The following is a 13,956-nucleotide window of genomic DNA, read 5'->3' on the forward strand; positions in this document are numbered from 1 at the left end:
ATGTTAACAAGCAGAATCAACAAATGAGAAAATCTAAATTTGTGTGTCACCATTATACTGGTCAGTCTTTGCTTTAGTTGGGACCTTGACCCTTCAGTTGTTAACTTTTGATTTTGTGTGGCAACTGAGTTAAAACATACAGAAGGACCAGAGCAAAGTGGCATTGATTGTGGTTTTAAACTATTGTCATGGAGTGACCTGAAGGTCTGAGTTGTGATTTCTTTATTGCGTGTATAAATTAGGTGAAAGATATATAGATTCAGCATTCTTTGACATAATACGAAATGTTTTTTTCTTTTTTTTTATTTAGTTCTACATAAAATATATATATATATATATATATATATATATATATATATATATATATATATATATATATATATATATATATATATATATATGCCGCGATGAAAATTCCGAAGAAGCTTAAGGTTTTACCCGAGTAACTCTCAAATACATTCATGCCAAGCTCGATAAAGAGAGACGACTTTGGTATGCTGGAGCTTCTTCCTGTAATAGCGTCCTGTGTTTCACACTGCGCATGCGCAGAAGGCCTACATGCAATGCAGCGAAAATTACAGCTGTTTGGAAAGGCATATGCATTTTTACTTGGTTTTACTGGCACTTGAAGCCTTCAGAACGTGAAAATATCGATCCTAAAGTATTGTGGCAGAGCAAATGAACACCTCACAAAAGTGTGCCCAGAGTGCAGAGGGCGCATGTTTGTGTTTCTGAGTTCATTCTTTCGAGTTTCTCTATGCATAATTTCATAGATATGTGGCTATATTTAACCACTGGTTCACCTAAAACTCTTACACTATCTGTAGTTAAATGGCATGGTTTGATATAGTGCTCAGGTAAATTTGATCTAAAGTAAATGTTAAACTTTTGAAATCCAGAAAAAAAGAACCACATATTGATGAATCAATACATGAAAATTATGTATCTGTGTCCTGTTATTTATCTTTTGGTATGCATTTCAGAAAAAAAAATGGTTAGGATTCAGGTGTAATTGCAAACAGTGATTAATCATGATTAATCCACTGAAAATTCTGATTAATTTGATTAAACATTTTAATCATTTGACAGCCCTAATATATATATATATATATATATATATATATATATATATATTTAGCCTAGACACACAGACATCAATAATTAACGTAAGCATTACTACAATGGTGACCATCAACAAAAAAGCATGTTGTAGCCAATAAAAATGTATCCATGGCTCCCATCATGTATTGCGGCATGAATAAATTATGAACTGAATTGTCATTGTAACATTTTATTCTAAATATATTTTATTTATCACAAGCCAAGATTCCAACTAAAGCAAACACTGAACACTATAATGGTGACACACAAATTGTGATTTTCTGGTTTGGTGATTCTGCTTGTTAACATCAGGTGTCTTTAATAATGCTCAATCATAACTCAATTAACTTCTTAATTATCTCATTAACTTCAACTCTACTTCAGTGTTACTTCTAACACTGTTTCAGAGTTTATATGAGTCCACACTCAGAGTGTTAAATTAACACTGGGGATTTTGCTGTGTATCCCTTTAATGCTCTCTATATTTATATATACATAAAAAAAATGCTATCACTTAATCATACCTGTGCTAGCAGGGGTGTAGATGGGTTTGTCTGTTTGTACAAAAATATATCCAGACTGGAATGAGAGCAGGACCTCTTTCTCCAGAGTGGTGGATGGAAACTGAGCTTGTAGATACACATACTGCTTCTCCAGAGGATCGTCAGAGAAGTAGTCCTGATCATCAGGGATCTAAACAACGGGAAATGAATTAGTCCCCTGCCAGTTTAGAACAAATTAAAAGGCATTTTACAAATCAAATAGTTTTAACCGTACAAGAGACATCACATATATGCCAACACAAGTAAAAAGGTATATCAAAGTGATGTCACCTTTATATCTTCAAGGATTTGGAAGTTGTTCTCTGGAGTCAGTCTCACTGATCGAGACAGTATCTCCTTGTCTTTTTTGGGGTGGTTCTTGACTATGATCTTCACTTCAAAAGCTACTCCAGTGTAATCCTGAGCCTCCACAAACACTTTCTCAGAGGAGCCCACCCTCAGCAAGTTAGGAGCTGACAGAACAAATCTGAGGATATAAAATCAGAGCATTTGAGAACAGATCAATTAATGCCTCCATGAACAAACAGTGTTTGATACTCACAGCGGTTGACATAGTGTGAGAAGCGGTGAGGAGAGAAGAACCACAGTCAGAAGTAGTAGCTTCACCTCCATCCTGACTGTCTATGTGTCTCTTTCTGTGAGTGTCTGTGAACCCGCAGTAGCTCAGATTTATACCTGCCTCCACGACCCTGAGTCCAAACTGTTCTCTCTGTTTGTCACTCCTCTTCCCATCATGGCGATTAGGCAACACATTTGGGAAGGGGTGGATCTCCAGTCGTCGTATACAATATTGTTTATTGCTATTTTTTTTTTGTGTGTCTGTGAGAAAAACAAATCAAAACAAAAAACTAAGTGATGAAGCTGTGCATCCCTATATAATGTAAATGTCTCCTAATATTATTTAATCACATTAATACTATTGTTTTATCTTATTTATTATGTATGTTATTATGCAACCCATATGCACATGAAACCAAACAATTACATATTCAGACTATTATGGTTGCAGCTCACAAATGTACTGAACTAGAGGCATAACTGTCTGTTTTACATGAATACGTTTGCATTCCAAAAGTCCTAAATAATAAAATTCCCTAATTATTTTTTTACAGAACAAAATGTAAACTATATATCTGAAATGCATCGCACTTTCCATAATGACCTACGGAATATTAAATAAATGTTGTGATGTCAAAATGTTGTGGAACTGAGTGTAGTTTTGTGTAACAGACAGGAGACTTATAAAGAGCTTGAAGAATTAATTTCAGTTGCTTTAAGAATCAGAATGATTTCCTGTAAATGATTATACTTGTTGTGTAAATTCAACCTTTGGTAAATTGGCAGCTGCTCTGTTGATCTTTTAGGGATCCAGAGAACTATTGAACAGAAGGCCTAAATTGTCAATAAAAATTATGGTGGTGTTGTAAGCTGTGCTTAAATGAGATTTGCTGAACAAATTTTAACTTGACTAACAACATCATCTTTCCTCTAGAATTCATATACACGTTATTATTACTTTTTTATTCAAATAAATGTTAACAATAATTAGGAAAGTGGGTCTTTCTAATCTCAGGTTGCTCCAGTGAGAATGTCACTGTCAGTAGAGGAGAAGTGATTAAACATTTTGTTAAACATCTTTAACAAACAACTGTAGCATTTTTATTATGTGCTTTTATGAGCCCTATATATATATATATATATATATATATATATATATATATATATATATATATATATATATATATATACACACACACACACAGCAAAATCTCCAGTGTTAATTTAACACTCTGAGTGTGGACTCATATAAACACTGGAGCAGTGTTAAAAGTAACACTGAAGCAGAGTTGAAGTTAATGAGATAATTAAGAAGTTAATTGAGTTATGATTGACCATTGGAGACACCTGATGTTAACAAGCAGACTCACCAAATGAGAAAATCACAATTTGTGTGTCACCATTATAGTGATCAGTGTTTGCTTTAGTTGGGATCTTGCCAAGAGCAAAAATCATTGAATGGTGATAATTATGTTTTAATATAATCATTGCTTGACCTTAATCATTGAGCTCATTTACATTCTCTTCTTTTTGATTGTAACTTTTTGAAAAGCTTTGATTCCACAACTAAATAGTCTGTATTTTCTATACATTTTGTAGGCATCTCTTGTGATTGTGTTATTCAGAATTTTTTTTTTATTTTATTTTTTTTTTATAGAGTTTTAATTTTAGGCACACACAGATAATAAGAGTCAGAATATGAATCTCAACAACAGTGACAAACAAAAATTCACATAAAAACAGCAAAAATAAAATATAGTTAGAATAAAAAGTCAAAAAGACAATTATCACAGGAATAAATTATAATTTAACCCTCTGGGGACGGATTAGGCGGTACCGCCCAAAATGGCATACTTTTACAAATGTGTAGTTATCTCAAAAACTATTAATGCTAGAGAGATGCGGGTTTTTTTGCCGTCTTCCTCAGATTCCGCTGAAAACAGCGGTGTCCAGTTTGTATATTAAACACTTCCCTTATTGCGCAATACCACTGCGTAAACAGGCCAATGAAAAAGATTGTGCTAGGCAGATTCAACACGCAACAGCCAATGGAAAAATTGCCGCTGGGAGGAGTCTTTTTCTAACCCAATCAGAGGAAGGTTATGTCTTCTAGCGATTCAGAGGACTCTGTAGCTCTGCTGTAGCCTTGTAAAAGCTGGCTGGACTAAAGTAAAAGACATGGAATCAATAAGCGTTCAGAGAATCAGCATCAGGGTGGAGAAAGCAGAACGCGATCGGAGTGTTACAGAGAGCGATCGGAATATTAGCGAGCACAAAGAGCTAAATTCCAGCGATCGGAGAATCCGCATCACGTGGAGAAAGCAGAAAGTGATCGGACTGTTAGCGAGCACAAAGAGATAAATTCGAGAGAGATACAGCATTATTACAGAATTGTTTTATCAAAATGGCAAGCAGTAAAAGATTTACGGCAGAACAAGCTCTGGAACAATTACTGGAAAGGCCTGGAGAGGCCTTGCTTTGCTCACTGGCATGCCTAGGACTGTTTTTTAAAAAAGTTAATTATTTAATTGTTCTTTACACATTTGATTAAACAATAACACATTTCTGTCAAGCAAAGAGTTTAAAAATATATATTTTCTTTGTTCAAAAACTGTTCTATATTGTGTGTTTTTCAGTAATAAATGACAAAAATCTAATTTTCGTTTTTGAAATTCTCTAGTTTATTGTAAAATTTTTCACTCATACTTCCTTTATATAAACATATTGCATGCATGCTTATGGTAGCTTAGGGTCTTCTGAATCCATAGATACCAAACACAGGGTGTTTCATCTCCTTTACATATGATTTATAAGCCCAAATATAAAAATAGAGAAAACAGACCAAAAAGGGCTTAGTCCCAAAAATAAAAAAAACGCCTAGGACTGTTTTTTAAAAAAGTTAATTATTTAATTGATCTTTACACATTTGATTGAACATTAACCCATTTCTGTCAAGCAAAGAGTTTGAAAAATATATTTTTGGGTCAAAAACTTTTAACTATTGTTGTGTGAGGTAGGATTTTCAGTAATAAATGACAAAAATCTAATTTTCGTCTTTGAAATTCTCTAGTATATTGTAAAATTTTTCACTCATACTTCCTTTATAGACATATTGCATGCATGCTTATGGTAGCTTAGGGTCTTCTGAATCCATTGATACCAAATACATGGTGGTCCATCCTCATTACATATGGTTTATAAGCCGAAATGTAAAAATAGAGAAAACGGACCAAAAAGGGCTTAGTCCCCTAAGGGTTAAAGTATAATCAATTTAAAAACAATTATTTTAAATTGTAATAATATATCACAATATTAAATTTTTTCTGTATTTTTTATCAAATAAATGCAGGCTTGATGAGCAGAAGAAACTTCTTTCAAAAACATTAAAAATAGTAATGTTTCCAAACTTTTGGTCCGTACTATATATATATATATATATATATATATATATATATATATATATATATATATATATATATATATAGCCTATATAGATAGCTTAATGCTATGATTTCACTATATTAATGAGCTGACCCTCACAAGAACACTGTGCTGGTCAGTATCACTAAATAAACACCTAAAGTTATCAGGATTTGTATAGCCCTTTAAAAAACTTTGCTATGATGATAATCATATTGAAATTTAATTTTTTAATACATTTTTCACTTTATGAGATTGAATATATAAGTAAATTATCATTTATAATAATTCAATGGTTCTACCAATGCAAAGAGTCCATTACAACTATTACAGCAAAAGATGAAACCTGAAAAAAATAAAAGTAAATAAATAATAATAATAAAAATCATTAATGTCAACTTCATGTCCGCTAACCTACAACAGGTCTCCCATTTGATATTCATTTTGAAGTTAACTATATTTTGAATAATAATAATTTATTATTATTATTATTATTATTATTATTATTATTCTGTAAGGGATGTAGGCAATTTAGGGATGAGTTAGTGTGAACGCGCGCTTTGGACAAAGAGTTTCGTGAGAGGAACAGGTAGAGCGAGTTGACGCGCTTCCGGACGCAGGTGAGAGAGCAGCTGTCATGAGCGCGTGGATGAAAAGAAAAGCGACTGCCTCGCGCTCTTCGCTTGGACGCTCCGGTCTTGATCTTTTGAGACTGAAAAATAATCACAATAACAGTTCCTCCGCGGGAAACACATCAGTTTCTCAGGTAAGCTGAGTTTCTCTTTCAGTCAGGTGGTTGTTCGTGTTTTGAAAGCAGCTCGTCAAACCGGCTTCTCCACCGGCATTCCGTGACTGACTGACTGACTGACTCATCTGATAAAGCTCACCTCACTCCAACCCAGCCGCTGCTTGCTTAGTACATGACTTCCAAACTCGGAATTTAAATAATCTGTGAAGAATTGATCATCAGTAACGAAAGTTCCATATAAAGCAACTAGGTGTATAGTTCGGCAGTGTATTGAAGAATACCCTGGTATTATCGTGCTTGAGGGATGTAATGTGAGGTATGTCTAAATTAACCTTTGTTTCTTAGGATCTTAAATAGTTCGTTGTAAATCTCAGGAGACATGTTGGATATAGTTTTGTAAATTAAATCTTGTTTGTGTATGAATTCACCAGGACTCACTTTAGAAAGCTGGTTAAGCTCTGAAAACACCACTTGTGGTCATTATGTAATTTATATACGTCAGTTGTTGTTGTAATTTAATAGTTTGTTAGTCTTGTTGACTTTTTTTACTCCTGAAATGTGAAAGAAAGAAAAACAATATATAGCTTATAGTTTAACACTTACTGTTTGACTATAATTTATTAAAAATATATAAACATCACCATCCTGATAGGGACCAACATTTTCTTATGCTGCATTTATGCTTCTTTGTGTGTGTGTGTGTGTGTGTGTGTGTTTACCCCCCCAAAAAGTAAATTCTGTCTGTGTGACTTGTTTTGAAGAATTGTACTTGTTAAAATGAATAAACACTGACGTTTTCAGAAAAACACCATTAGTAAATAGCATCATGTGCTGTATTTACAGGTCTTTCAGAGTCAAAATTAGTTAAGGACACCAGTTTAGTTCATTTACTGAAAGCCATACAGCTTTGGTACGGCTTCACAGTGAGTTCAGCTGTGTGTTATGTGTTTTTTTGTGGATGTCCTTGTAGTTAGTTGTATGTTAGTGTTCTTCGAGACTAATAATTAACCCCGTCAGTCCACAGCCGAACAGTAGACTCTTTTGAAATGATCTTCTCATCTGAGAATGTGTTTGTGAACTCTAGGAATTTACCTCTTGCTTTTATCTTCCTCCTCCACTAGGTTAAAGTTCCCTTCCAAAATGTAAAAGCGTGACCACTGTGTAGTCACAATTAACCAGGTACTTTGCTCACACACACACACACATGCGGATACTCACATCTTGTGTCTTCTTGAACGGACAGTCACACAGATATTCTCAGTGTGTGTTTGTGTTCACATGTGCCTGTGTGGAGCATCATGAGTTTGGAGAGCGCGTCGGCCCTGTTCATGCCGGTGTTGTTCCTGCTGGCTCTGGTCTTGGTTCTGTTCTCGTGCGTCCTCCGTAAGAGGCAGAAGATGGAGCGATCATACCAGCCCGGTGCGGAGGAACGCAAACAGGCCAGGAACCACAGAGCCGAGAGACCCGGGCTCGCTCTCCCGCTGCCCAAAGAGGAGAGACTGATCTGAACGATGCTGAAAGCCCACCACAGAACTTTCATTGTAACTTAATATTGATATTTATGTGGAGTCCACACACGTGTGCAGTCCTGACAACCAAGTGAAGGATCATGGATGGAGAACCTATGAAGTGGTGGTGGGTATTCATCTGACATTTTTGAAAGAATGGCGAGAATGCTTTCACTTCACAATGCACTGCTAATGCTGACAAATCCATTCAAGTATGCATGAAGAGGTTTTGCTATCACACTTGGGATCACACTTGGGATAACTGAAGACAATAGGAAGTGCATTCATCAAAAATAAAATAGAAGCCAGAATGGTTTACAAGGAGAGCCAAAGTTTGACTTCACCTGTACTTTGTTTACTCACCTGAGAGTCTTTATGAAGGAGCCACATGGCAGCTTTACCTCCAAAATAGTTTACCATTGTAATACTGAATACTTTAAATGACTTAAATGTGAATGTTATGGTGCAGGTAATTTATTTTGTTTATTTTTAGTTTTTTTGGAGAGAAAAATATATATACTGCACAAATGTTGTTTTGTATTAGATTAGCATTTCTGTAATATCTGTAACACATCCATATTTTTTGATCCTAACGTGATGAAGTGACTGTGTATGATTAATTAAAATGCATCTGTGAGTAAACAACCTTGTCCTCAGTTTCATTCGAGAGATTTTGGTTTTGGCTGTGTCAGTGTTTGCTCTGAGTTAGCAGCATGGTGCTTTGTAATCTCTGATAAGGGTATTTTGTTTTATAAATTATTAAATACATTTGGATAAAAAAAGTACCGGACTTTCTTTATTGGTCAGAATCGGTGCATTTATCAGTTTATTTTAATAACATAATGCATTTAGCTACAATGAAAGGTGAAATCAGCCTGATTTACTTTAATGCAAGCGATATAACTTGCATTGCCTTTAAATCGACTTTATTACATGATGTCAGCATTGAGTTTTAACCAACAGGTACATGAGACAAAAAAACTTCCACAATCTCAAAGTTCAGTATGAAACGCCGAACTCGAACTTGACTCGGCAATGTTGCCTCACCAGAATCAAAATGGGGTTCAAGTGTTGTTTCATTAGACTTGTAATTGACAATCTTAAAAAGTCTTTTCAGTATAGTTTTTGCTTCAGTATGCTTGGTTTGTGATGAGCTAATGTTCAAATCTCTTCTTCAGCTCCGAGACCTTTACGGGAGCCTGGGTTTGTTCTTCTGGTGTTGATGAAACAGGCTCTTTCAGACTTTGTACTTCAGTCTGCAGGCCCGTCATTGATCCCACATAGATTTTTTGGGACCTGATGGGAGCTTTTAGAGATTTATCCCACCCTCGGGAACCAGAAGAGTCAGCTGAGGACTGGAACAGAGCTACGGTAGACGAAATGTTTGGCGATAGAGGTTCAGTGCTCTTCTTATCTAGCTCTTCTTTTTTGTCTATCTTTACATTGTGAGAATCTGCGGAGATAATTCCTTCATTTGTTGGTCCGTTTGGGCCAAAAGCATTTGTCGTCTTAAGCTCTTTCTGAAGTTCTTTGTCAGGTTGCATCTCTGTCCTCTCTGTAACTACTGTCTCGGTTTCCAAGCTTTCCTCCACTGATCCATTCATTTGTCCATCATTGTTCGGCCAGGCGTCCTTTCGCTCCTCCTCAGAACCCACTTCAGGATCCAGAGAAGCATCTTCTAGAATTTGTAGATCTGAACACAGATGTTCCCCTAACTCGGTCAAATCCTTCTCTAATTCGTTAATCTCATTTTCCGGCCTGTCAATCAGGACAGCAGGCTCCTCCCCTTCACCAGCAGGCTCCTCCCCCTCGCCAGCAGGCCCCTCCTCAAGCTCCTCCTCCCAGCTCACGAGACTTTCGCTGTTTCCAAAAGAGAGACTTAGACTCTCCTGACTTGGGTTGGCCAGACTCTTCTGAAAGAGAAATTAAATTGTGAGAGTGTGGCCTTTCCCACCATTTCAAAAAGTTTTCAAAAGAGCAGTCAGGTAAGACTGACACTAATTCAGTTAACTAGTGAAGTCTTTCTTGATCATGTTATTTTCATCCAGCAAAGCCATCTTATTTCCTCAGTTCACCTTAAATATGTTTGAAATTATTACTTTTTACATTTTAGTCATTAAGTATTTAACCCTTATGGTGTATCACTAATGGCTTCCTTTACTTAACCTTTAGAAAAAAAATAAAATAAAAAAATTGGAAATGAAAGTTTGGAATTTAAAATAAACAAGCCTTATTATGCTGTTGACATTTTATCCAAAATTATGCTACAATTATGTTGCTACAATTATCTCATTAACCGATTCAGTCTCATTAATATGTCACATTTTTTTGAATGAAGTAATTTTGTTTTGTAATATATATTAATAGTTCTGGCTTGAAACTTTAAATGTAATGTGTGAGAGGATCCAGGCCTTACATGTGAGATGAAGTCACTGCTGTCGGAGCTGAAGAGGTCGAGGCTGCGTGTGCCGTACAGTAAACCTGGCTCTCTGGAGCTCTGGGAACTCAGCGTGTCGAAGATCTCCCCGAGCAGGTCCATCTCCTCCGGGTCGGCCAAGAGAGAGAGATCATCCTCTTCCTGTAAGTCGCTGGTGCCAGAGCACTGCTCAGGACATTCTGTTACACTGAACAGGGAAATGCATTGTTAAAAAAAAACAAAAAACAAAAAAAACAGCAAGTCATCCATGCACCTGTGTCCTCTCATCTCACCTGTCCTCATAGCTGGTGTTGTCATCCTCTGTCTGTTGTTCATTGCCCTGGTGGCTGGGATGCTTGCGTGTCGGCCGGCGTGGTCGAGACTGAGACACAAAGTAGCATAGAGAGTATTGAAAAACAAACCATATTTACAAAGTAAAGTGAATCTGTTGTGTTGTGGTTGAACACAAGGTGGAGCCAAACTGCATGAATTATATTCATTAATCCAGTGAACAGTATAAAGTAGTCAGTAAAAAAAAAAAAGAGAGATTATTCAACAAGGTTGCACTAAATTGATCAAAAGTAAAGACATGTATAATGTTATAAAATATTTATGTCTCTCATAAATGCTGTTCATTTAAATTATTTTTTAATTATTATTCATTAAAGAATTCTGAAATATATCAGGGTTTCCACAAAAATATGAAGCAACACAAACTGTTTTCAACATTGATAAAAATCAGACATTTCTTGAGCACTAAATCAAAATATTAGAATGGTTTCTGAAGGATCATGTGGCACTGAAGCCTGGAGTAAAGTTGCTGAAAATTTAGCTTTGATCACAGGAATAAATAACATTTTTCAATATATTCACACAGAAAACAGTTCTTTGAAATGTTAATAATATTCCACAATATTGCTAATTTTATTGGATAAAACTCAGCAGCTGATTTCATCAGAGGAGGAAACAAAGTCATTCCTTCCAAGTCACAAACTAGTCTTGAGTTTAAATTTAATGAGATAATTAAGTGACTAATTAAATTTAGATTGGTTCCTCTGGTGAAATCAGCTGCTGAGTTCATGGGTGGAGCAAAAAATATGGCAGGACTTTTACTCTTTGGTCCCTGGACTTTCCACCTATGGTTTTGCTTTATAAAATGTCATTTCTGTGTTAGTTTGGATGCCCTCAGGTGTGACTCACCCGGCCAAAGTGCTGTGTGATTGGTAAGCGATTCTGAAGGCAGTCTGATTGGATGAGGCGATACGTGTGCGGTTCACACACAGACCCGCCCCTCTGTAGGCTTATGAGCTTCACTTTGGTCCTGAAAGTGCCAACAATTAAACATTAACAGACAGAAATGTGCGTTAAATCACATATTTAGTACACACAGAGGAAGCATATGCAATATAAGGAATATAAACTCACCTTTGATGAGAGGAGGTTTTTCAGCCCCAATCTGTGGTGTTTGGTCTGAGATGTAAAGAGTAATTATGTCATGCAAGAACCTATTCATGTAATATTTAATAATGCACAACAGCACATTACAAATTAATAGATTGTTAAGCATATGATTTATGATTTCTTTAAATGAATCAATGTTCAACATAGGACTAAATGAAAAGTTACAGTAAAGACATTTAAAATATATCTATTTTAAATAAATGTTTTCCTTTATTGTATGGTAATTTGTACATTATTTCGAATTGTAATTATATTTTACGATAGTACTCTTTTTACCATGCTTTTTTTTCAGATACTGTAAATGCAGCTTTTTGGTCAGCAGAGAAAATTATCTTTCAACATAATAATAATCTTTAGCGAGCCCAATCTTTTGAACAGTACTGTCTAAATACTCACTGCTTTGCTCGCTGTAGTCTTCCATGGTCACAATCAGAGCTCCACCCCCTTTCTGTGCAAAGAGAAAGTAAGCTTTTTTAATCTAGTTTGTGTAAAAACAAGCTTTTGTAAGTCAACTATGAGTTATAAAGAAAAACAAAACAAATATTTTGATGTCCATTCTAGTATTATTTGTCTGACAGGAGTGGAGGGTCAAGCATGGCTCTGCTGTGAAACTGAACAATTACTGTACAAAGAACGTGTTATGTAATCTTGCTGATTACTGAAAATAATGTGCACTGTTATGCATACTGGCAGTAGTATCATAAGAATAAGTATTGGGTTGTCTTCCATAGTTATATTTCCTGTATGAGTAAATGGTTACCTTTAAATTTCCCACCCACGGGCCGAGTCGCCAGTTTACGAGCCACCTGAGGAGGGATCACAATCAGAAGAGGTGTAAAATGATTCAAACGAACAAACAAGTCTGATTCTGTGAGGAATGTAAACACGCACCAGATGAAGCACCACACTGAAGCACCTCTTCTTCAAAACACGTCATCCAGCTCTTTGCCCTGTCAAGTATTTTCAGCCGGCCATCGATAAACTGAGTACAACATGACATGATAATGGGGAGAAACAATACAGCTGTGCCACGGTTATTCTTAAATCCTCTGCTGTGAAACTTAAATGCCATTGGTTTTCTGCATGTTTAAGACTGGGAGGCACTAAATGCCATTGGTTAATATCATTAGACCTCATTGAGCAGCATGAACATTCTTCAAAACATCTCTTATGAACAGCCTCCGCAAGTAAAAGGTAGTCAAATGGTTTTGGAACGATGTTAGGGTGAGAAGATGATTTTTAGTTGTAGGTGGATTTAACTAAAAATATTTCACCATACTTCTTCAGTAAATTCTTCATAGCACATTAAGACGATTGTTTTGTATTACAAGATTTCTGAAATGTTTAAATATGCAAATGAGGCACTATCTAATTAATGTGTACCAATATGCACACATTTCCAGAACAGAAATATGAGCTTAATAAGCCCGGGCTCACAATTCTTGTTTCATTAACTCTACGTATTTTAAAGGATTTTACAAGGGGGATTTTCCCCCTTTTAATCACTTTTTACTGATTAAATACACTTTTTGGTGTTCTTGATACGATATAATTAATATATTAAAGTACTAAGTAATATTAATCAGCTACTTGTCTTACTATATGGTTAGGGTTAGTTTCATGCAATTATTCATAATTTATTGTTATCATTATAGTAAGTGCATGTAACATGTAACAAAGGACACCATAAAATAAAGCACTACCATTTTTTATTCCAGTTTTAGTTATTTAGTACTTGAAGTTAAACTAAAATGAGAAAAGATTACATTTGTTACATGTTTTAGTTTTAGTAACTACTAATAACCCTGTTTGTTCTCTGTTGCATTTTGAGAAAAAAAGCATTTAAATATATGAACTTTAGTTTTAAATCTGCAGATACAAATAGAAAAAGTAAATGTGTATTTAGGGCTTTTCCCCCACTTGTCTGAAATAAGATATTATACTCATAGAAGCAAAGCAGCCTTCAGAATTGACACTGGATGAAATAAAAGTGAGTCCTGCCTCATGATAACTGCTTGATGTTATGTGTTTGCTGTTACCTCTTTTGAAACACTGCAGGTGAACCGCGCTCTCCAGAAACTCCCGCCATGCTTTGAGACTTGTGACTGAGAAACAGCTCATTGCAGAAGACCACCGGCCCTTCCTTCAACATACGAGAGAGTAAGCTTTTATAGAGCTCTA

The 13,956-nt window shown here is 35.6% G+C and overlaps 1 protein-coding gene, 1 long non-coding RNA gene and 1 pseudogene across 2 annotated transcripts in view; 1 reads left to right on the top strand and 2 right to left on the bottom strand.

The window, feature by feature from the left end:
• Positions 1–2,276, bottom strand: part of LOC113097363 (complement C3-like) — a 40,485-nt gene extending 38,209 nt beyond the window's left edge. The window contains exons 1-3 of the mRNA XM_026262613.1: positions 2,206–2,276; positions 1,935–2,130; positions 1,626–1,794 (exon numbers count right to left, since the gene is read on the bottom strand). Of these exons, the coding sequence (XP_026118398.1) occupies positions 1,626–1,794; positions 1,935–2,130; positions 2,206–2,276 (436 nt within the window). The remainder of the gene's footprint in view (positions 1–1,625; positions 1,795–1,934; positions 2,131–2,205) is intronic.
• Positions 2,277–6,442: 4,166 nt separating this feature from the next.
• On the top strand, positions 6,443–8,557 carry LOC113097367 (uncharacterized). Its single transcript, XR_003288825.1, has 3 exons — positions 6,443–6,706; positions 7,512–7,569; positions 7,685–8,557. It is a non-coding gene; the product is annotated as an uncharacterized LOC113097367 (long non-coding RNA).
• A 119-nt stretch (positions 8,558–8,676) lies between these two features.
• Positions 8,677–12,223, bottom strand: LOC113097361 (uncharacterized; annotated as a pseudogene).
• Between the last annotated feature and the right edge of the window lie 1,733 nt (positions 12,224–13,956).

This window comes from Carassius auratus, unplaced genomic scaffold (assembly GCF_003368295.1).
Source record: "Carassius auratus strain Wakin unplaced genomic scaffold, ASM336829v1 scaf_tig00216192, whole genome shotgun sequence".
NCBI lineage: Eukaryota > Metazoa > Chordata > Actinopteri > Cypriniformes > Cyprinidae > Carassius > Carassius auratus.